The sequence below is a fragment of the Triturus cristatus genome, chromosome 3_1 (genome assembly GCF_964204655.1).
Source record: "Triturus cristatus chromosome 3_1, aTriCri1.1, whole genome shotgun sequence".
Taxonomy (NCBI): Eukaryota; Metazoa; Chordata; class Amphibia; order Caudata; family Salamandridae; genus Triturus; species Triturus cristatus.
This window is the reverse complement of record NC_140583.1, coordinates 807589988-807615531: the sequence shown is the minus strand read 5'-3', so window position 1 is coordinate 807615531 and position 25544 is coordinate 807589988. Positions and strand designations below refer to the sequence as shown.

Genomic DNA, 25544 nt, shown 5'->3' with positions numbered 1-25544 from the left:
GTGAAGTGTAGTCCCAATTAGCAATAAGATTTCACATTTTCCAGTCTATTATCATTTTTGAAACATATTTTATTTGGGTAATATATTTCATAATATTATTCTCTTACTTTTGCCTTCATGACAACTGTTTAGGTCCAATAGGCCGATATCATCACCAAATATCGGGCATAAGAGGCATAGTTGTTTGAACTGTCTAATTGTATGCATACCCATGTGCTTTTATGCAGCTTCACCACACATTTTAACAATTGCTTGGGTATCCCCATTTTGCCTAATTTAGACTACGACGTAACTATCCACTTTGTAAGGGTAATTGAAGGCCACATACATTTTATTTAGTTTTTTGTCACATGCATATCCAATATTATAGTTAAGGACAGGTTGTTATCAGTATTTAAAGCAGTCTTTCGATTGCTCTACTGTCACCAAATCAAAAAGTGCATCCATTGGTGTAATTTCACTAGAAAATGTTTAGGAAAGCGCTTTCTTTCATGATTTAGTCTTGTGTCAGTCTGTCAGGATTATGAAGGGAACTCTGTCTTTGGGTTCTATAAGCAGGTTTCTTTCCAGGATGGTGCAAGGGGATTTTAAAGTGTATACAGCACAACGTGGAATTCTGAAGCGTACTTTCACCATGAGCCTTTGGTGCTGAAAAAAATATTTTTATTGTCCACATAGTTGTCATTAATTGAGCTTATATTAATAGGTTTTGCTTGAGTATTACTATTGGTAAAACATTTGGGCCTTGTAACATACAAACTATAGAAATAATTGGCTTTACACTGTCCTCAACTTCTGGACGATATTGCTTATTTTCTTTCGTTGTTGGGACACATGATGAAATATAATTTCGTACCGGTTTTCATTATTTTCATAAAGAATTTTCACATGATTACACCATTTTCCCAAGGAACTGGGTACTGCATTTTTTTACAGTCAGATTCCCTATCAAATGTTCCTCCATGCCCCAAAATAATTTATAATCAATTCTCTTCAACACATCATTACATTTTATAACTAGAGATTCAGAATGTTGCTTCAAGTGTCTTAATTCTAGGTTTACCGTTTGCCTAACTTTCTTATTTCTAATGAACCACTTCATCTGTCCAATCAATCAAATGCAATTTTGTATACTGCTTGTGTTTAGTGTTCACTTGTACAATTTTTTCATTTTCCAACCTCCAACCAGTTATCCCCACCCATTTTAATTGTTGGTTATCTTGCAAGGAATTTGTCACGGTTACTTTCACCATATTACCCACAATCTTGTTTTACATTTGAATAGGATTTACACTACGCCCCTTTTTGTTTCTTGTAGATACTCAGATTGTGATCATAATCTTTTCTAAGTAAGTAATTCTTTTATTGCTCAGTTAATTAAAACCATTGCAATCAGCTACATATAATACGTACAAGTAACCTTGAAATACAGTTTTTATAAAAAGTTTGTTAAAATTTCATTAAAAAAGAAAAAGAAAACATCGAGCGAAATTTCATAAGGTTAAGAAAGTGCATTCTAAAAAATAAAAAATTAAGCGTCTTTGGCACTGTCCAAGAAACAGATAAAAATAAAACGTTATATGCCCAAAGTGTCTATATTAAAATGTTCACACCTGCAGGTTCTTGGGGCAGTTTTGAGCAACACCGCCATTTCTTACGAAGCCTTACATAGAGGGAGTTGTTCCTTGACATTGCCAAGTGGGGCGGTTGGGCTCAAATGTTTAATGGGTTTACTTCGTCCGGACTCTCCCTTCTGGCATTCTGCTTTTTCCCCGCTTTTTCCATAAATTTGACGAGATGACTTACTAGTTGGATGTTTTTCCCGTCAAAGCATTTAGGCCAAATTCAAGCCTTATTTGTGCCTGCGAGGTATAACTAGGCAGGTTGAATATCATTCGCATTTCCCTTACTGTTATATTGTCCAGTGGTACAAAAGGGGGTGGTGATGGACGGAGTATCAGAACCAATCAAACACTCACACCCAGTCAACAGATCTGGGTCTGATCCATCACCCTTCTTTAGCCCACTCTGCCACCCCAGTTCAGACATGGCCATATGCAAATCAGTCTGACCCTGTACCTCATGGGAACAGTCCAGCCCGAACTGCCAAGCCATGCCTTCCCTGGACCGGAAACAAGCTTCCTAGGACCGGTTTCTGGCATTTCAGCCGTCTTCAGCCAGGCTTGCTTGAATCCAGTGGCAAAGTGAGCAAGGGACTCGCGTCTGAGCATACCCTACCAACTTATGGCGAACAAAGCGGTACAAAAAGGGGTGGTGATGGACGGAGTATCTGAACAGGTCGCTTGAATAGTAATTATATCGAATTTTTGAAAGTAAAGTAAAGGCTGAATGACGTCAGCTTTGTTCCCTATGCCGTTTATATTCCAAACACATACTCTTAATTGATGTTTTGTTGTGGTATTTCGTTGCGTGTTTTGTCATGTCTTCGAGGCCCTTGTATTAATGGTCCTTGCTATCCAATTCCAGTCCTTTTGACCAAAAGATCCTTGGGCTTGCCTTGGGCTCAATGAGTTGGTGTCTGACTGTGAGATTGAAGAACTTCGCGCCCCCTTCAGGACGCTTTCCGTTTCCATAATCTTTTCTGGTTCTATAACCATTGCTTTCATGCTAAGGTGTCTGCGGAGTACAAATCGAATATTGTACTTTTCGCTGTTGAGAAATCTAATCTTAGTTGAAGCGGGGCTTGATTGAGTGACTTATGGCAATATAAAAGCCGGTAAGCCTGTTATTCAATCTTCTAATGGTTGGTATTGCGCTATCCACCGTTTCATAGTAGACATTTCTGTTATTACAGTTCAGATATACGCGCCATTCCATTAACTTTCAGTTCAGATATACGCGCCATTCCATTAACTTTTGTCCTTTGATATCATCCCTTCTACTGAATACCACTGGGGAATCCTAACAGTAGAAAGCATCATTTACTGCTAATAAATAATCAACATGTGATCTAGCAATACTATTCAAGTTAAAATGGCGAACTAGTGAGGATTCTAGAGCATCAATGATTCAGTCAGTTGAAATACCTTGTGAACCTTATACCATGAGTAGGCCATCCATTGGCAGGCCCTTTGGAGGTATATAAAGACTCTCCTGGTGTTCTACACCAAAGGGAGTCCTTTATGTTTTTTACTTCCGACTGCTCAGAAAGACCTTTCACCCACTAGGCACCTCCCAAGGGCACATATTGTTCTTGGTTTGATTCATTCCTGTCGTGGGTACTAGGCCCAGCCACACAAGTGGCGCAGACTTTTTATTGACACAGGATCCTGCTGGGTGGTAGAAATGTTGTGGATTCGTGTGAATCCTGGAAGTTTTTATCAGAAAACTGTAAGGGAAATGCACAATTTTAGGCATTTTAGGAGGTTTGCAGAGCATTGTTGGTAAGAGAACTTCATGGGACCCATGCAAGGCACATGTGCTTGAAATCTCTTGGTTATCCAATTTTCAAAAATATCTGTTTGTAGGGTCGGACGGGTTGCCCTACAGCATATCCCCAAATACCGAAGTTGCCCCTATTGCTCATCTATCAACGTGGCGCTTTATGGCCTTTTGTGTCGTGGTCTCTTGGCACACCCACAAAAGTGGGATACTGTTCTTACCTGGGGACTTTTGTTAACCCAGGATGAGTCCATGAAATTTCCATCCACAGAAATGTGAGGAATATATGTGATTTATTTACCAAACTTTGATGTTTGCAAGGGCTTCTGGGTAAAATTACCTTGTAAGAGCCACGCAAGTCACACACACCTGACTCCCTTAGTTGTCTAGTTTAAAAAAATGTGAAGGTTTGCTAGGTTTCCCCAGGTGAGGCTGAGCTAGGGTCCAATATCCACCACTACCCACTTTGCAGAAAAAAAGGTGAGTGCAAAAATGTGATATATTCATGTTGGGTTTTGGGCCTTTTCCTGTCGTAGACTCTTGGCCTGTCCACACAATTGAGGTATTGAGAGACTTCGGGAAATACTGGATGGAAGGAAGTTTGTGGCTCCCCACAGAAATGTGAAGAAAATGTTTTTTTTAAAGTCAAGGTTTGAGGTTTGCCAGTGATTCTGGGTAAAATAAAAAATAAAAACACCTGGTGAGAGACATGCAAGTCATCCCACCCTGGATTTCCCCCAGGTGTCTAGGTTTAAAAAATATGTAGGTGTGCTAGGTTTCCCTAGGTGCCGGCTAAGCTAGGGCCCAAAATCTACAGCTAACCACATTCGAAACAAGCATTGGAATAGCCAATAGGTCTCGCCTTTGGGGCTTTATAAGTGTTTAGCTAGAGCTATTGGTTTTGCCAATGTTTGTTAGCTAAGTTGGCAGGTTCAAACCTCAGAGAGAATATAGCATGACTCGCAGAGCAGCATATGCTCTCTGACTCTGGACTTGACCTAAACATGTCCCTGACTAGGGGGGCCCTGCCTTCCCCCTTTCATTACTCCCTGCCAGATCAGCTAACTGATGTTTCTATGGAATCTCTCAAAGTTCCCACTAGAATACAACATTATGCTGAACTAAAACTACAACGGCAAGCATTTGGTAACAACATCCACCTGTCCAAGTAGTCTTCACAGGTGTTTAATTATCATTTCATGCAAGTTACCTTGCAGTGACATATAAAGTGGATTCCATTTCCAAGTGCTTGCAAAGCCAAAGAGAAGTTAGTGCTAAAATGGGATGATTTTTCTATAAATCAAACATACTGCCTTTGAAATATTTAAAGCTCTGCTATAATATTTGACTACCTTGAAATGGACAGAAGGATTTCCTCTGCCTAGAGCTAGGTGACCATGTAAGTGTTTTGTCTGGTTTATTAGCAGCAATTCAACCTCCCTAGTGCTCCAGATGTGGAATCCAGTAAAAAACTATGGTTAAAGAGCTGTTTGAGCAGTGCTTAATTTGAGCCAGTCTTTGCCGGTGGGGGGTGGAGGGGGAAACCTGCACTTATTTTTGGGAACTGGCACTTATTTCACTGCATCCAATACTCAATCACACCCGCCAAAAAAATGTCATGCAAAATCTCACACAGTTTATGAAATCCTTTTCACAACACTATCCTCAGTCATTAAGGGAACCGCCATCAATCAATCAATCAATCAATCAATCATAGGCATTTGTATAGCGCACTGCTCACCCGGAGGGTCTCAAGGCGCTGGCATCAATACCCAAGGCCAGCTTTACTACTACTGTCAGTGTCCGGCCTTCACCAGACTCTACTACCAAGGATTTCACATCTTCCAAATGTCGAATGGGAGACTGCATGGTTGTGCATTAAAAGCAAACCCATCTCAAATAATTCTTCATGAATCTCTCTGCCAACTGAGTCCACGCACTTGTTCCATCATTAGCATCTCTGTTCCACGCTCTCAGGCAGCAACTTCTCCTCTATCCAGAGGGTGGAGGAAAACACATCTCTCGATGAACAACTGGGACTCCATTTAGTGCGTTCCCTGTTGCCTGACCAGCATCAGACACTGGTGCTAAACTCTAGTGACATTGGTTGCTTGCCTCTTCGCCTCCAGAGATTAATCCACTGGCAAGACGAGCCCTCTCTGAAGGCCTGTATGCTCAAATTAGATAAACCAAGTATTATTATTATGGAGGAAAGACCAATCTGTTCTACGCTTATAAAGGGTAGAACTTCAATATTAAGCACGCTATAAAAAACAGTAGGTGTTACGGGGGCAGGGTGCGAGAGTTGCACCTCATTACTTTGGTGACAGGACCCTGTACTTTGTGACTGCTGCCTTTCTTTGTGTATTCTCTGCTGCATAGTGCACCAGTTTTACCCCCACCCTTTCACCTGCAACATAGGCAGAGCAGCACGGCGGTAAATGGAGCGACAGGAAAAATATATAATTTCATTTTGAGGGTCAAACTGAGTGGTTGAGGGTTAACCGGTTAGAGAGTTGACCACTGTGGAGATGTTTAACGGCCAGAGACCGGTCACATTTAAGCAGAATTATATTTTCCCTGTATCATAGGCGAATACCAGGTCATTGATTAATTCACTCTGCAACCAGGGACCTTCGTGTTGCCATCCTGTGCAGTTCTGTGACCTGGGCTTTAAGTGGGCCGGGTCCTGCCGGTTCTCAGCACTGGCATTACTTAAAAACAGGTGCAGAGACGGGTCCCTATCGGGCTCTACATTTTCGACCTCATTCTCAGAATGGAAAAAAAAAATCTTAACTTTTCAGCAGTTCACTGTTTTTGATGTAACGTTAATGCTTTTTGCAGTTCTATATTGCAAACCTCAAAGTGCATACATGAGCACTAACAAGGACATATTCATTCATTTTTTGGCACGGGTGAATATGTGATTTTCTCAGAAACCCAGGATGTTGAGCTGATGCTGAGACTCAAACCTGCTTCCTCAACTCCAAATTTGGCAGCTCTAGCCATTACGCCGCAACCTCTCGCTCAAGAACTAAACCATTTTCTATATTATATACAACAAAGCCATAGTTGTATGCATGCATGTAGTATATTTATCTCATGCAACTAACAACCTTTGACAAAGTCAATAGCCATGGCTTGATGTAGTTGTAATGTTACTTGTTGTCGTATATATATTGATGCAATAACAGAAGCAGCAAACTATCAGTCGGGCGGCACACTATGCTGAATGCAGATTTTTAGCATAAATGTTTTAAGCCGCGCCCTTAATTATATCAGCCATGCCCCTTTGAGAGACACCCCAGTTTTTTCATCCCACTTAGTCCTGTCTGTGACATCAGTTTATTACCAACACACACAGGCCATGTATCAACTTAAAATCATTACCACAAATGCAACATATTTATCTTCGTCGTCTGCCTTGTCACGGGGACACAGAATCTAAAACAGGACGTCAGCCAACGTCCCTACACACATAAATCTTTCAGTACTCTTCTGTAATCAGATTGTGCAGCAGGAAGAAGTGGCGTCCATGTACACGCAAGGATGCCTTTATATTTCTATATTAGCGCTATCATATATCCACTTAAAAATGCCTGCAACTGTGAAGCAGCCAAACAAAGGAAGGGCTCTTACCTAATACCAAAAGGGTGCTATATGAAGGCGTGTTGTAGTAATAAGCAGTGGATGCATTTGTGGTACAGCTGCTACCCAGGAAGTGAGCGCCATTTAACCCGTGCTAGCGGGGACCTGTTGGGAAAGGAGCTTTGAAGTAGGCAGCAGCCTGAATGCATCACTTAAAAATTGCGCTCGCCTTGAGGCGCTTACTTGAACGAGGGCTATGTGTGACGATGTATCCAAGGGAACGGTGAGGCACAGCACCCACGCAAATAAGTGCTGTGAGGCGCGCACAAGTGCTCTTTACTGTCATTAAGCGAACAAATCCTTTAAGTGCTCTGAGGAGATAACATGAAAAGGGCAGAAATCATTTAGCTGCATGCTGCGATACGAGGCCCGGCATTCTTTCTTAATGTCTGACGCTGCAGGACACATTTAGACTTGTTAAACTCAGGTTGTGAAGACGACAACCTTGATGTGGAAGATAAGCCTGTGTTTCCTACCTGTATTCGGAGCTGTGACCACAGAAGAACGGGATCTGGAAGCAAGACAAAGGTACTCTGCGAGGTATAGGCGCTGGCAAGTAATCGTCTATCGGGCATACGCTCAACGTACAGCTTATACATTTAATGCCATTCACCTCCTGAAGTTGATAAACTTTCACGGCCGTCTTATATGACGCAAATGGCGGCCTGTAGCATTTATAACCACGCAGCAAAATAAAATAACAAGCGGCTGCCATTGCCCCGGCTGCGCACGTCGTCCTGCCTGCAGTAGGAAGAAAGAAAATAGTGCTTACAGACTGATAAAGACTCACAACAGAAGTAAAGGGGCCAGTAGGCATGGGAGGTTATGAATGAAGAAAAGGTGGTACTAAGGAGGGACTAACAAACCGATTATTGAATCAGAAGCCTGCATTTACAAAGGACAAAGACAGAAGCCAATAACAAATATATATGCGGAGAGTGGGCGGAGCTTCTCTTCCATACTCCACTACAGCTTATTGCCAGAGCAGCACATGCGCGCTGACTCGGGCTCGACCTAAAAAGGGTCAGTTTTCAGTGGAAAAATGTTATGCATCCATGTTGTGTTTTGCCCTGTTTCTTATCGCGGGCACTAGGCCTACTCACACAAGTGAGGTACTGTTTTTATCGAAAGACATGTGGAAGTATAGAATAATAGAACATTTATCATTACCCATTGGATTTTGCTGCATTTGTGCCTTCCAAATGTAAGTAAGCCAGTGTTTAAGAAAGGAGCCATTTTGAAAATACCCTCTTTCATGCTAATTCGTGTACACACAATTTCAGAAATATACAAATAACCGCTACTCCTAAACTCCATATCTTGTGCCCATTTCAGAAATGTTTGGTTTCCTTGATACCCATTTTCCACTTTACATATTTCAACATATGAATTGGTCTGTATACTCTGTGCACAATAAAAAAACATTGTAAGGGGCAACTCAGTTGTTGGCTCTAGGTACCTAAGGTTCTTGGAGAACCTACAAATTCTATATATCCCCAAAACCAGAAGGGTCTAGTGGACGTAATGGTTTATTACTTTTGTAAATCGGTCATTGTGACCAAAAGGTACTGAAGAAAATGTTGTCACAAATGATCTTTTTTTTTATACTCATTTTCAGGATCTTTTTATTTCAACAGCTAGTTTATTTGCGAAAACCTTGAGGGTTCTACACATATAAGCCCTTGCTGAATTTGGAATTTTGTCTACCTTCCAGAAATCCATAGCTTTCCTGAATCACTCATGGGTTTCACACTGGTTGCCACTACAAACTGGAAGTAGGTTGAGAGCACAAAAAATAGTAAAAATAGGGTACCTCTTTGAGAAATGCCAAAACTGTGGTAAAAAATAAGTTGTTTTTAATTCAGCTCTGCAAGTTCCTGAAAGCTGGGAAGATGGTGACTTTAGCACAGCAAACTGTTCGTTGATGCCGTTTTTAGGAGCAAAAACTTTTTTTTTTATTAGGAGCACTTTTTTCCTATTTTTCCCCCAAAGATCAAAATTTTGCTGTTTTGCCTATTTTCTCGGTCCCTTCCAAAGGAATGCACAAACCCTGTATCCCTTTAGACTCCATAGGATTTTGCGATAAAAGGACACAAATTTGGTATTGACACCTTATGTGGAAACAATTTATGGAGCACTAAGCTCCAACTATCCCAAATACTCAAAAAAGGGCTCAGCACTGTGGGCTGGCAGGGGAAGGGGAGGGCCAGCAGTTAGGGGGTTACAGAGTTGCTTATTCATAAGTCTGGTAGGGATATACGCATTGCAAATCAAAATTGTTATTCTCTCCATTCCATTCCTTCATGTTTTTTGTCATTAGAAGTCCCAGATCTAAAGTTTGCAGCTTAACTCCTAGGGGAGCTTTTTCTTTTTTCTTTTTTTAAACGAAACCCTCTTGTGAGAGATTTTATCTTGCCTTTGGTAATGACTTGATTAATACCAAATTGGTTATTAGATGCTAAGATTTCATCTTTAGTCTACAACTGTTGTATACTTGTAAATGTAGCTCTCACAATCGTGCCACAAAATTGCTCATCCTAGATTCCAGCCAGTCTGCCAAAATTCCAACAGACTAAAGATTGTTAGTTAAAAGTTAAATATGTTGATATTTGGATATTGTTGCTGTATTACTTCTGAAATCCTCATTACTTAAGTATAATTGCATTCTTCTTTTAATTATTTCTTTGATGTCCATCTAACGGTCTGTCCATCAGACTATCGTAGCAGAGGGACTAATCCCTGCTAGTTAAGATTATTTTAGTTTGCCACTCTTGCATCAAAACCAGGTAGCTCATATAGGGCCATATGTACAAAGCCCTTTTGCATTTCCTAACGGTGCGAATCCCTATTTCAGGCAGTTAGGGAATGTAAAATAGTGTTTTGGTATGTATGAAAGGCATTTTCCATGGTGCAGTTTGCAATTTCCATCATGTCGAAATCGCATTGTTTGTATTTCTAATTTGGAAATCGCAAATTTGTATTACCAAATAGTGAATCGCTAACACTGTCTTTTTCAGCAAGGTCTTTTGCTCCTCCCATTTGAAGCTTAGGTGGGACCTGCATGTTTGCTGTGATTGTGTGGCAGAGTGGATGTGGAGTGTCTGGACTGTGTGAGTGTTGACTAACCAGAATCCATTTTCAATGTCCTGTTTAATAGTCGTCCTCAAAATGGACAATGGAGAGATCTTTCCAGATACCGATTTGAATTGTAGGCAGCCCGAGCACAATCCTGAGAGCCCTTTAAACTGAACCAGGCCACTGTGACAGGAATGTGGGGGAGACAGAAGCCCCTTTCAAATGTAAGGGTTGTAAAGAAGTGTCGGCAGATGAATTCGGGTAAGTCGTTTTATTTAAGAATGCTGGATGGGAGGACTCCCTTGGTGAGGCTCAGTAACTCATTGATCTTAAGCAAGGGAAACTTATCCACCACAATCTTTTTGTTCAAATCCCTTAAGTCTATGCAAAGCCTGATCTTCCCATTACCCATACGATCTACCACCATGGGAGCAAGTCATTTCGAGCATTTCACCAGTTCAATAAAGCCTTTCCTTAAAAGTCCCTCAAGTTCTTCAGCAACTTCTTGCCTCACACTAAGGGCTATGTTCCGAGCCTTGGGGCAAATAGTTTCTGCACACTTCCTAAGCACTGTGCGATTCTCAAAGTGTTTTAATTTGCCAACAGTACCTGAGAACACAGTGGGATAGGTGCATTTTAACTCCTCCACAGTATTGTATTCCAGTGCATCCAATAAAAGGACTTGGTCAACCTCATTGGGGTTGAGGATTATCCCCAGAGCTTTCTGATCCACCCAACCTAGGACAAACGGTCCCACCTCAGCCACATACAATTTGCTCACAGTGCATCTACCTTTTAACTCGAAATTAAGTTCCCTAAATCCTAACATGGGTATCTTTTGTCCAGTAATGGTGACAGGATGAATATCTGAGTCAGTTAAACATTCCCCCAAAGTTGGTACAAATTTCTTTTTCCATAGGCTCTCATTTACGGCAAACCCAAGTCCGCCAATATGGCAATACCAACCCCTCCACTCAACATATCACATAGGGGCTTGGACTTGAAGCACCCTTTTAAATAAAGGACAGGAGCATCAATGCACAACACACTCCCCACATCGATGTTTTCCTCATCCGGCTGTTTGGATTCAGATTTGTCAGTAATCAGTTTAACTACACAATTCTTACTTTTCTGTCCGCACTCCTTTGCGAAGTGACCCACAATGCCACAATAAAGACATTTAGCTTGTAATGCAGGGCATCCCTTGTCCTTGGTAAGGTGTTTTCTACTACCACACCTGCACCAACATAAATTCTTCTCCTCAGGAAATTCTTCAGATTTCCTCTTAAAGGTTTCAGCTTCCTTGCTTTTACCCTTGTTAATGATCTTGCAAACAACCTTACCACTACTGCTAGCCAACTCAGAATTGCTAGGAGAATCACTACGGTTTTAGCCCACCTCTTCAACATTTCACAATACTATCCTTAAGAGGTGCATCGCCATTCACCCGTAGTCTCTCCTGAAGATTCGAGTCATTCATGTGCATGATGATCTGGTCTCTCACCAGTTCGTTGTGTAGAACTCCAAGTTTGCAAAAAATGGCCAATTTCTTGAGCGCTGAGACGTATTCATCAATGGGTTTACACTTGCCCTGTTTACTTTGGAAAAAATGATACCTGTCTATGGCTGCGCAAACCATGGGTTGGTAATAGTTGTCTAAATCTTCCAGAGCATTTAAAAACACATGTCCCAGACCTAGGTTTCTTCTCCATCTGATTAAAAATGTGTAACCCTTCCAGTCCTAAATTATGTAGCATTATCTTTTTCTTCCTTTCTGCAGAAAACTCATCAGTTAATTCTTCCTCAATGGCGCTATTATAATTAAGGAAGTACTCCTTCCACTATGGCCATTTGATGGGTGGTTCTACCCAGGAAGGTAAAAATGGAAAGGGTGGAGGTAATAAAAAGGTTTGCGCACACATTGTGGACAAAAAAATAACCAAGGAGAGAAAAGTACTAGAGAGAAAGGTAGCACTGCTGACTCTGCACTAAATACCTATGCATAGGAAATGGAAGTTATTGGGGTGTGCGTATCACCGTGTAAGGAACAATGACACGCAAGTACTTAACAGTTGGTATCCTGGAGGTGTGCGTATCACCGTACTCAGAAGTAATCAACCCTTTATACTCGTAAAAGTTTGGTGTGTTTAGTGTGTGAGTAACAGTGCCATGCGAGTGATGGACGCTTGTTGGCCCAGAAGGGTGCGTATCACTGTACTTTGTACTATATAACAGTGCACGCAGGTGTGCGTACCACCGAGCAGATGCCCAAAAGAATGCTGTACTATTGCCAACAGGTGTGCGCATCACCGAGTACTCATAAGGTGAAGCGCAGTAAGTACTCACAGTTGAAGATATGCGCCTCACCGGAGCACCAACATAGCTGAGCAGGACGACCAGCACTTAGCTTGACCCAGAGACAGCAGCAGGAATCATGTGCCAGACGCGCTGACGTCGAGATCGGCCTGCAGGAAATGAAGACAATGGCAGGTAAGCTTCGCGCTGCCTGGCCCTCCGCTGCCTGACGGCAACACTGTGACGTCACAACAGGAATACATGCACAACGTGCTGACATCCTCCGGCAAACCAGCTGGCTGACCACTTGACAGCAACAGTGTGACAACACAACAGGAATATGTGCCGAATGCGGTGCAGGGGCGTAACACAGGCCCCCGCAGTGCAGGGGGGCCCCCAAGCTCCAGGGGGCCCCCTCAGCACTGCACTTCGGCCGGGGGGGGCTCCGAGGGTCCCTCACGTACCTTGCAGGGTGGCCCCCTCAATTATCGTTACGCCACTGATGCGGTGACGTCCTCTGGTAGACTCACTGGAAGAAGACAATGGCTTCCTCGCGCTGTGCAATTTAGAATAACTGCTAACTTGTGCGCCACAAAACTGCTGGCCACAGGAACTATTAGGGTAATCCCGTAAACCCAAGCGGTATGGTAGTGCAACAACCCGGGCAACCACTGTGCTCTCCCCAATACACCTTACCACGCCAGTAGCTGAAGGTATGGCCGCAGGCATGTAGATCATCCACCAGTGAAAGGAAGCTTCCAGGTGAAAGGATCTTGCACACAGGGTTGTCCACCCGTCACCAAAATGTAAAGAAGGGTCTGCAGACAAATTCGGGTAAGTCTTGGTTTTATTTAAGAATGCTGGATGGGAGAGCACAGGAATAGGTCCTACTGCAATCTCCAACTGCCACAACCTACATTCCACTTAGAATTTCCAGCGCAGTACTCTGTTGCTATAGTCATACCACCATGACAACAGAACACCACTAGGGTGGCCTCTGCCCCCTTCCGACTCTATTTTCCCAGATGGTGTCTGCGTATTAATCGGTTAGGACAGCACAGCTCCTTTTAAGTCATTCTCACATGAGCCCCCGCCAGGGAGCACCAGTTTCCATTCTCCTACCTTTCATAATCCGAAGAGCTTGTGGCTTAGAAACCAGCCTGAAAATGTTCTTCCCAGAAACCAAATGTAACCCGACGCAGGGCGGGGTCTGGGAATCCACATTCATTGCTAACCCAGTACAAATATAGAATGACATCCCTAGATCAGTGTTCTAGTAATTCAATCCTTAATGACTGGGCTAGGTGTTCCACCACGATGGACTGGAAAAACATCTGTGTTCCAGGGTTGGTGTCTTTGGTAACTAGTTCCTGTCTGAAATCGGAAAAAGCCCTGAACGTCCTGCAACACTCCTGCCAGAAGAACTTAGGATGAAACTTAAGGGAAGGCGCTGTCACACAGAAGACAGGGGTGTTGGAGGTATTCATACATTGAAAAGGTGCCTTGAAAAGCCACCCGCAATCCAGCTGCCCAAAGATAGGATCTGCGCAGGAAGGCCTGAATGACACCAACGAAGGAGGAAGAGCGATGTAAGGAACATGTGGCCCATCTGAAGCTGTGGTTTTCTGTCCGGTGTCCTGTCCTGCTAGTGCGCTGTTTGTCTCCTATTGGTACAAGCCCTACCTCTTTATACTTGCCTCTGAGAGGCGTAACCTCCTTTGGAATAGTCCATCGAACAGCGTAATGCAAGCCCTGCAGCCACAGTGTCAGAGTTCCTGTTGCAGAGGAAAAATCAGAATAACTGCGATGGAGTTCACATTGTGACTGTCGTATGCTCGTATCATCCCCCTGTGTATCTGATAGCACGTTCACTGTCATAGCCCAGAGATCTTGGTGCTCGGAAACCAATGACAATTGTAGCCCCTCATTTCACTCACCTAAGACTTCCCCCCCTAGAATCTGACTTCCATACCGTGTGGGTTATTGGGCCTGCAAGACTTAGTCTGAGACCGCAGAAGGAAGATTCCCATATCTGCAGGCTTAAGGAATGGGATCGCCATTTGTCCTGAGCCATAATGCGTTTTTCCCACACAGGTCATAGAACACAACCCCATGCAGCCATCAAGCATGTGATTCTGACTGGTGGAGCCAACTGAGAGATTTTGGGTGCAACTGGCTTGGTGCAGCCTGAGACCAAAGTCTGAGACATCGACCCACATTCCAGAAAGTCAAATACCAAAACGGTGTACTTGGTGCACAGTTTTGGGTCCACTAGTAGGTCAGGTCCAGAACATGAGAATTAACATGCCTCAAATGACACAGTTGGGTCCATTCCCCAGGAATGCTAAACCAGTTCCCAGAGTCAAATTAACAAACACATTATTCAGAGGAAACTTACCATTGACTAGTTGGCCAAAATACCCCATGATAGACTTTTTCAGACACATTGGTGCCCATGTCACTTAAAAATACGATTTGTTTGGAGAGCAGAGGCTGTCGATACGATATGAATTGTGTATTTTCTCTTGAACTCAATAAAATTGGGTATAAAGAAAGTAAGTAGATTTTTCTCACCACTACACTTAATGTCCAATATAGCATAGGAGGGTCCCTCCTATGCTATATTGGACATTAAGTGTAGTGGTAAAAAAATCTACTCACTTTGTTTTATAACCAATTTTATTGAGTTTTTAATCAAGAGAAAATACACTAGTTCAGTTCATATTGTATCGTCAGCCTCTGCTCTCCAAAGAAATAGTATTTTTAAGTCCAGCACATTAGTCAAATGTCGATGTGAATCTCATCCCATAACAGTCCCACTATTTGCCCCATATTTTGGTATGTTTTTCTGGGTTGCCCCTGGCTGTGTCGATTGATAAATAAAATGTTTCTATCGATAATCCATCATATCCATATTTGTCATCCAGTGTTTTGGCTTTTAACTGGTGTAAACGGGAAGAGGGTGCGTAGAATAATATAACCTCATTAATAAGTCCCAGGTCTGGGTATTTATCCAGTATTGGGGTATCTTTAATAGATTCACATTCCCCGTCGTGGGAGTCCCACGGTACATATACAACAAAGTAGTAAGAAGTAAATATTACATTTCCATAGGCTATTATGGTAGCAACCATATACTCTACTATAGCCCATTAGTCTCCTTTTACAAAAAGGACCAAACCGAAAACTCAGCCAATCAGCAACAAGCACCCTCTAGAACCTTCCCAAGAGAGGCTGAGTCCCTCAGATTTTCACCGCACTTCGTTGTGTAAGGGAGTCTCCCTGAGCTCTGATCAGTTTTCTTCAGTTTCTCAGATGTCTCTTTTAGTTTTCTTTAAGAGGAATGTCTGATAAAGAAGGATTATTTAGAGCATGTAAATCCTATGGGAAGAAGAGGGTGCATGTAGACGATGCACACAAGGATTGTATTTATTGTCTCTATCCCCGCCATGAGACAAAACAATGCAAGATTGCCGCACCTTCTCAACCAAGCCCTTGAGGGATAGAGAAGGAAGACTCCTAATATGGCTTAAAAAGAAGCAGTCTGCTTCTTCTGATGTGGATAGCGACACGTCCTCTGTCACTCAAGAGGCCCAGGTCACCTGAGGGTCAGCCTAAAGAGAGAAGGAAACATTCTAAAGTCTCTCATGTGGCCAAGGAATCTCTTAAAAAGGAGAAACAGCCCAAGGTCTCCTCAGAGATTGGATCCCCTCATACTCAGGAACGTCTAAGGCAAAACCAGAGACTTCTAGCCATTCCAAAGGTAAAACTGGCCACAAGTCTTCTTCGGGGTCAAGTTCACCATCGACGCCTGTTTCTACTTCGACTACTGTGACTCTCTCGTTGAAATCATCAACGGCGTTTACCACATTGACGGCAAGTATAAAAGGTTCCATACCGTCGACGGTACCTTTATCATCGACAACTACACCGTCGACAAGAGTAAAGACTTCCTCGTCGGCTAAGCTGTCGGCGACAAAGACATCGACGACACCACCGTTGACGATAAGACAGCCGACGACGATACCATCGTCGAGGACGACGAAACCCTTGACGACACCATCGTCGACAATACCACCGTCGACGACGACACTGTCGTAGACTGCAGATGTTCCATCGATGACAATCTCACAGGCTGTAACAGTACCGTCGACTATCACTATCGGCCCTGTCGACGACGAGAATTTTTCCGAAGACTACACTAACCTCGAAAAAGTCCAGTTTATTATGCAGGTCCGTCAACCCTGTTCCAGCAATCTGCGCATCCTCAATTCAGGACACGAAAAATGTCTCCGCTACCTCCCAGCCATCTTTTGGATGTTGAGGATTCGGATGAGGACGAAGGCCAGTTTCGAGCTGCACGTAGTCCTTCTGAACTGAACGTTAAATATCAGGAAAAGGATGATAAATATGAGGATGAAGAACAGTATTACCAGCATTATCCGGCCCCTCCTGTTCAGTACCAACAATATTTTGAGCAGCCTAGACAGCAGTCTGCGCAATTTCCTCTGGCGTTAATTCTAGACCTTCAGAATATGTTGGCAGACTATAAGAGAAAGTTTCCTCCTCAAGAGGATGTTGTCGTACCGCCTCTGCCTCCACCTCTGCAGGTAGCTCTTCAAGCACCGCTGCCTCCACCTCCTGTCACTCCTGGGATGGCACCATGTCCCATGACTCCTCTACCTCCCAGTGAAGACCCTACTACATCTGAGGAAGAGCAGGAAGGAGAGATACCAGACTCTCCTCCACCAGCAGATGAGTGGGATGACTACACAGCGCCAACGCCATCCCCACCGCCTCATCATCCTTCGGACTCACCCCCGGAGGATATCGGAGGATTCCATAATATTATGGACCGAGCCGCTAACCGGTTTCATCTTCCAACAATTGTGCATCAATTGGACTGTTTTCTTTATGATTTTAAGGACCAGGCAAGAAAGACTGTCAGATCAATACCCATCATTGATCATGTTTGGCAAGAAGGAATCCAGGTCATGAAGGCACCAGATTCAGTGGTTCCTCTGCTGCAAAGGTTGGATAAGAAATATAGGGCACCGGAGGGCTCTCCTGCGTATCTTACAAGTCACCCTAAACCGGACTCGGTGATCTCTCAGGCGGCTCAGAGACGATCAAAAATCCATCTACGCCTATCATTTCTCCACCAGACAAGGAAGGTCGAAACCTTGATTCAATTGGGAAAAGGTTCTCATCAATGGCGGCAGTCTCAGTTATGGCGACTAATGTTTTGGGCATTTTAGCCCGTTATGATAGACAAATGTGGTCCGACATCGGTACAATGAAGGATGTCATTCCGGAAGATAGCAAGGAAGAATTTCTTAAAATACTCCTGGAAATTATTGACATTGCTATGGACATTGCCCCAACTGCTTTCAGGCAGTTAGCTGGCGATGCCGTTTTAAGGCGTCAAGGGTGGTTAAAGGCAACAAATTTCTGCCCGGAAGTTCAGACCAAGATCTTGGATATGGCCTATGATGGTGACAGCCTATTCGGCAGCCATATTGATAAGGCGCTTACCGCCATTAAGAAAGATACTGACACTGCTAAGGCGCTTGGAACCCTGCAGTACTGCAAGGTGCCCTTTCGAGGAGCCCGAGGTGGGGGCTTCTCCAATTATAGGGGGACTTACCAACGATCCCAGTACTAAAAGACCTACCAGCCGCAATACCATCAGGGATATCAGCAGCAATCCTACCACCAAGCGAATACAGCTGGTTTCTCCAGGTAAGGCTCCAAACGAAAGCTGGGATCCCAGGGCCGTGACACCGGCCGCAAGCAGTGATTGCAACAGGGTACCAGCTGCTTTCCCCACCCACCCAGCCCCCGTTCCCCGAATGGAGCAGCAATCTCCGAGCATATCGACCAGTGGCGAGACATCACTTCAGACAAGTGGGTCCTGGATATCATCTCTTATGGCCACACATTGGAATTCATCCAAAAACCTCCCAATACCCCTCCCAGGGCATCGCACCCTCCCCCCCCCCCCCCCCCCCCCACACCTTCACTTACTCCATAATGAAGCACGCGTCATGCTTCAGAAAGGGGCAATAGAAAAGGTCCCTTTTTCCCAAAGGAGGAAAGGCTTTTACTCCTGCTTCTTTCTCATTCGCAAAAAGTTGGGAGAGTGGAGACCTATCCTAGACCTCAGAAAATTGAACACATTTCTAAAGAGTCAAACATTCAGGATGGTTACTCTTTCAGACACCCTACGACGCCTCAACAGTGGCGATTTCATGACTTCATTGGATCTAAAGGATGCATACTTCCATGTCCCTATTCATCCGAAACACAGGAAGTTCCTGAGGTTCACAGTGGCTGATACCCACTATCAATTCCGAGTCCTTCCATTTAACCTCAAATCGGCCCCACGGACGTTCACAAAATTCCTTGCTCCAGTGGCAGCAGCCTTAAGAAGCAAAGGCCATCGGGTATTTCCTTACCTCGAAGGCTGGCTGCTAAAGACGCCATCTTCTCGCCTAGTGGAGAATGCAACAAACGATTGCCTCACTCTTTTTCACAAACTTGGTCTCTCGGGCAATTTTCAGAAATCTTTAATTTTCCCAAACCGGATAACAACATTTCTGGGGGCCAAGCTGGACACCATCCAGAACAAAGCTTTCTTTTCTGAGGAAAGACAACAAAGGTTACGAGCATTAGCACTCAAGCTGTACAGAAAAAAGTGCGTTCCTCTGAGAGTGTTCAAATCTCTACTGGGAATGCTCCCTTCTGCAATAGATCTCGTACCGCTAACTCGATTGCACATGAGGCCTCTTCAAGAGGAATTGCAACGTCAATGGATTCAAACCTCCGGTTCCATCATCGACATAATCAACGTCACTTCTTGGATGAAGGAGGCCCTAAGGTGGTGGTCTTAGATTTCACATCTGTCCCAAGGCCAGTCATTTCTTCCAGTCATCCCAGATTATGTAGTAACAGATGCTTCTATGGAAGGCTGGGGAGGACGCTTGCAGGACCTACAAGTGCAAGGGAAGTGGTCCTTGGCTCAGAGGCAGATGCACTTAAACAGACTGGAACTGAAAGCCATTTTCCTAACTCTTCGGGCTTTCCTTCCTCAAATACAGGGGTTGTCGGTGTTGATCCGGACCGGATGGACAACACCACAAGCTTTTTTTATATCCACAAACAAGGAGGCACAAAATCTCTAACTCTGTCACGGGACGCGCAGCAGTTGTGGAACTGGCTGGCGCTCCACCACATTTCCGTGACAGCAAAACATGTCCTGGGTCTCCTGAATACCTTGGCGTATACCTTGAGCAGAATGAGCGACACCTGTCACAAATGGGAGCTGGAACAAGCACAGCTGGATGAGATATTTGCTCACTGGGGGAAACCAGCGCTGTACCTATTTGCAACCCAGCTCAACTCCAAATGCAGATTCTTCGCAAGCAGATTCCCTCTCCCAAACTCACGGGGGAATGCTCTTTTGATGCGCTGGTCAGGGATCTATGCATATACTTTTTCCCCCATTCCTCTGATACCCAGGGTCCTCACGAAGATGAAATGGAAACGCTGCCGCATTCTGCTGATAGCCCCCAGGTGGCCTAGACATCATTGGTACACGGAACTCCTCCTTCTGTCGGAATCTCATCCCATCCGTCTGTTGCCAACACCAACGCTGTTGACAAAGAACAAGGGCCAAGTGCGTCACCCGGAGGCAGCTTCGGTGCAACTGCATGCTTGGCTCCTGAATTCTTTAAATTTAGAGATTTGAACATTGCGCAAGACTGCAAAGACATAATTGGCAAATCTAGGGCTGAAAGCACCAATAAGACTTACAGGCTTAAGTGGAAACATTTGTGTGTATGGTACAAACACAAGGAGATAGATCCATTTCTCCCTGCCCCAGAAGAGGTCCTGCCTTATTTGCTTCCTTTAGCAAAATCTGGTCTTGCACACTCGTCAGTCTGAGTTCACCTGGCTGCTATATCAAGATACTGACTATCGCCACATACTCCATCTTTATGGTCATCAAGGGTCATAAAGCAATTTATGAAAGGACTGTTTAAAGCTTTTCCACCCATCAAAGCTCAACCTCCTGAATGGCAGCTTAATGTGGTGTTGTCTCAGTTGCTAAAACAACCATTCGAGCCCATTCAGAAGGCAGAATTGAAGTACTTGACCTGGAAAGTCACCCTTCTGCTAGCACTTACTTCGACAAGAAGGGTCAGTGAAATACAGGCCTTCACCATATCCCGTCCGTTCTTGCGCTTCACGGATTAAATGGTCATTCTGAGGACGAACCCTAAGTTCATCCCTAAAGTTCCTATGCAATTCCATTGGAATGAGCCACTCCTGCGGAAAGAGCACTACACACTCTAGACCTACAGAGATGTCTTAAATTTTATTTGCAAAGAACTAAAGACATGAGGAAATCAAATCAAATCAAATCAACCATAGCATATGGTCAAAGCTGTCATGGGCACTGCAGTCTCTAAAGCTACCATAACAAGGTGGATAGCAAGCGCAATTCAATTCTGCCATGACAAGGCTGGCAAACCGTTATCAAGAACTGTGAGACCGCACTCCACTAGAGCAGTTTTAGCATCAACTGCTCTATCTGCCAGAGTGCCACTTGAAAACATCTGCAGAGCTGCGACATGGAAAACCACGCACACATTTGCGCTGCATTACTGCTTGGAATCATCACAACGTGCTGACGCATCGATGGGACGGGCAGTGTTGAGGAACCTATTTTCTTAAGGTAAGCCTCTTTCAGGAGAGGTTTTATTAGTTGATGTCTTGAATGCAGTCTATATCTCTTAAATGTATATATGTATATTTGGTTTTCTATTTTGCTTGTTAATACTGCACATATTCTGTGCACGGTTTCATGTTCAAATCTTTGATCTTTGGATTGATATTGCATGTAAGAGTATTATAGCACTACTCACCGTCCGCAAGGGTGCTTTTCTCTGACGAACATACATATGTCTACATTTTATGCATATTCATGCATATGTTTACGTGTTTGTGAGTGTATATATATATATATATATATATATATATATACACACACACACACACACACACACACACACTTACTATTCTGATTCAGGCATGTGAATCTATGAAAGATACCCCAATACTGGATAAGAAACGGGTTACTTACCTGTAACTACAGTTATCCAGTATTGGTATCTTTCATAGATTCACATGCAACCCACCCTCCTTCCCGGAGATGCACCTCTAGGATACAATACTGACTTCACTCGTGCTGGAAAATCTGAGGGACTCAGCCTCTCTTGGTAAGGTTCTAGAGGGTGCTGGTTGCTGATTGGCTGAGTTTTCAGTTTGGTCCTTTTTGTAAAAGGAGACCAATAGGCTATAGAGTATATGGTTGCTACCATAATAGCCTATGGAAATGTAATATTTACTTCTTACTACTTTGTTATATATGTACCGTGGGACTGCCACTACGACGACGGGGAATGATTCAAGTATGTGAATCTATGAAATATACCAATACTGGATGACTGTAGTTACAGGTAAGTAACTTGTTTCTTATTACTTCCAAAAAATACCATTCTGTCATTGTTTGTGCCTTCAGAGGTCAATAGTACACATCCACCAAGGGGTAAGCGTTTTCCTTCCAGAGTTGCTTTTATCATTCAGAGGTACAAAGTGTTCTTTTTAATATGTTGAATATGTAAATGCCTTTCTTACAGCTCTACAGACCATCATATAATTTTCCTATAGCTGACTTAGATTTGTAAGGCTGACAAATGGATTGTCGTATCACGTAATATAGCTTAATTTAGTAGTGCCCTTGGATTAGACCATGTAGATCCCAAAAGTTTAGTCGGATAGGCATTGTTGTGCATTTTAAATATACCTAACTCCATATAAACCACCCCTTTTGCAGTGGAGAGGTTCACTCCTAAAATTTGAAAAAGAAAGTTTGAAAATATTGACTGAATTAAAAAAAAAATGTTTAAAACTGATCGACCACTTAATAATGGAAACTAGTTGTCAACACTTCCTGGAAGCAAACCAATGTAGTCATCTACTTTGGATAGATCCTAGCATGCTGACAAATGTCCTGTTTTCTTCTTGGCCTTTTCATTTATAACTTGCACGCTTTACCAAATTCCTGGACTAGACTAGTTACATTAGTTACATACCATATTGAGTCAGAGAGCGATGCCAGCTATTTAAACATTTGAGAAGCGGAAAACTAACAATGCAACGGAAGGACACTCTTACAGATGAACATATTTTCAGTAATATATATTTCACACCACTATTCCATTGAATAGTGTAATCTTGGAAGGACTAAAAGTGAGAGGGGCAGAAAAATGTGCACAGTATTTTAAATAAAAGCGTTGGGCGTTAACTCATTGATCTATTGTCACAGATATGATATTCATGTTTTGAAGCAACTCTTTGCTTCAAATGCTTAAGAAATAGAATTTGTTGAACTGACCATGCTCTAAACAAAATTCAAGATTGGTTGTGTTTCCTATGGCGCACCTGTGTTAGGTTGTTTTTTGTTTTTTTGTAACTAAAGTATTGCTGAGGCCCTTGACTCTACTGTTAGCAGTGCCCTACAGATAATGCCAAATTTCTTATTGGTCTTTATAGGACTACTTTCCTTGGACAGTACTTTTAAACTGCAAGTCTTGTCCACACAAAAGTGAAAATTCACCAGTGTGTTACAAAATTCAATTTTGGCACCTTGGGACACTTTATTCAGGTGATGCGATGCCTGATTGCTTCCATACTTAGGATAGTTTTTACATAGTGCATGTGTGGTGACCAGCAGGTCTTCCCTACAGTTTCAGAAAGAGGAACAGGTTTTTGGAAATGCACCAGAGCTTTGCTTTACTGGGCATGAGCCTCTTCAGAAAGGATTTGTGTTACAGCAAGTATATGCTCGGCTAGACACTACCAGGGCCACCATTTTACTTGATGTTTGGCATACAGTGGGTGACCCTGTCTGAAGGTATAATGCCCACATGGGTGATGCCTGAACAAATTACACTTTATTTTTCATATTGGCTGAAGTATTGTAAACTTCCAAACCCATTTTCCGCAATGACAGAAGATTGTGTCAAAACTCATTGAAGAAACTGTGAATGTGCAAAAAATATGATGGCTTATAGAACCTGATAATGAGAATATAAATCCTAAACTCCCCTGAGGATTCACTGTGCTGAGTTATCTTCTCCTTCAATGATTACATCACTTAACATGAATATTTATACAGAAATTGTACCATGTCTACCATAATTAACTCCGATTGGATCACTTAGTCATCTTGACTCATTCCTGTGCCAACAGGTATCTTTTGTAATCTTGGCTGTTTGTGTCCTTGATTTTCTTTTTTGTATCAATAGATGTGGAGGTTTCAAATGTGTATGAAAGATATGAGCTTCATAGGAAAAGTTATTGTCATGGTGATGTGCAGTGTAGATCCTGACCAAAAGGGTTTTCTGTGTGGTGAGGGAATTGAGAAAACTGTTTTTTAAGTGCATTTCATTTATTTTACTTTTCTTTGGCTTTACCCTTACACTATTAACCTGACCTTGTTTAAACAATGAAACTACAAATCTAGATACAGGCCAGACTGACACAATGTTGACATTTAAAAAGTTAACAAGATGACATGGGGATGAGTTGGTGCCCAGGATATACTGTGGCTGGGTATGAGGGTAATAAAATCAGTCCTGCATTTTTCATGCTCTGAGTCTCTGTCGGGAGGCAGCAAAACTCTAACACTTGTTTGCTCTTTCTTCCTCTCTCTGCTACTTGATGATTCCAGGGGATTCTGCTACTTTAACTCCGTTGCTATTGCAGCCAAGCTTCTCCAGCAGAGAATGAATGTGACGAAGATCCTCATCGTTGACTGGGTGAGTATGTACACGAGTCTCGAAGAAGTCCAATAAAGGTAAAAAGCCTAGCCCCAAAGCATGATCTAGAAATCCAACTACAACATTGTAGAGACTTTGAAAGCCATTGCTTTACCTCTTGTAGAAAAGTGAATCAGATCAACAGTCACAGTTCTGGCAGCAAGCGTGTCCGTGTTGTAAGTCTGCTCCGTATGCTCTACTCTCATTATAAGAAGGTAAGTTCCTGTAACTAGAGGTCATGATCAGTGACAAGTCTCTGGTTTCTGGGCTAACCCTAGGAGACAATGTGACCTAATAGCCATAGGTGCCGACTTTACAACTGGGAAAGTAAGTTTGAGTCTCTGCGTTAGCTCAACATTCTATGTAGCTGGGCAAACCACTTAGTCTCATCCTGCCTCAATAAATAAATCTGACCTTGTGTAGTGTAATTTGCTGCTCATGTAAAGCGCTCCAATGTCCATGGGCCAAGTTTGTGCTATATAAACCTGCAACAACAAAAAATGAAACCCCCCACTTTATAGCAGTAAAGTGTAGTGATGGAAACGTAGTACTGAAGCCATTTCTAGTTACCTTATTATATTATTGGATAGAGGTGAGATATGTAGGTGAGAGATCTAACTTTGCCAGACGTCAGATCTGTTGGTAAGAGCTTAAAGATGTAATCTGGAAACTTTGGTATTAACTTTCACCTCTGAGTTAGGCTAAAACCAGATTTCTTATCTTATCTCTGAGATGAGGTTGATCGCTGAAAGCATAAGGCTGGGGGCTGAACTCCGCTTTGTGGTGAGGTCTGGATTTGGGAACTAACAGATGAGGGCAGGGCATCTGGATTATAATGTCAGCAATATAGAGAAGTGAGCAGTACGAAACCTGACTTCTAAGGCATGTATGTGAAATGTGAATATCCGCTCTGAAGGAAGTTGTGCAAACAATAGGTTGCCAGGGCTGGAGAACACCTTACTGAGCTCTGAGGAGATGGGCTGTTTTTTGGGAAAAGAGCTCTGGCTGGGGCAAGAGGTCCTTTGATTACTAACCGTTTGAGGAGATATGAGATGCGGAGGTGAGAGTCCTATCCCTCTATTAAGAGGTTCGTCCTGGAAATGAAGGAGCCTTTTAGGTTGATCAAGGTACGGCAGATGATGTGAAGAAGAGGCCCGTGCCTACTAGCTTGTAGTATCCCTCTTTGTAAAACAAATAAGTGGTTTTAGTTCTGTGCCCGTGGGTGTTCGCAGTGGT

General features: G+C 43.1%; 1 protein-coding gene across 7 annotated transcripts in view; it reads left to right on the top strand.

The window, feature by feature from the left end:
• HDAC4 (histone deacetylase 4) overlaps positions 1-25544 on the top strand; it is a 1546655-nt gene that overhangs the window by 1268516 nt on the left and 252595 nt on the right. For all 7 annotated transcript variants that reach the window (XM_085645137.1, XM_085645138.1, XM_085645139.1 and 4 more), the window contains one exon: positions 24221-24308. In XM_085645137.1, the coding sequence (XP_085501263.1) occupies positions 24221-24308 (88 nt within the window). The remainder of the gene's footprint in view (positions 1-24220; positions 24309-25544) is intronic.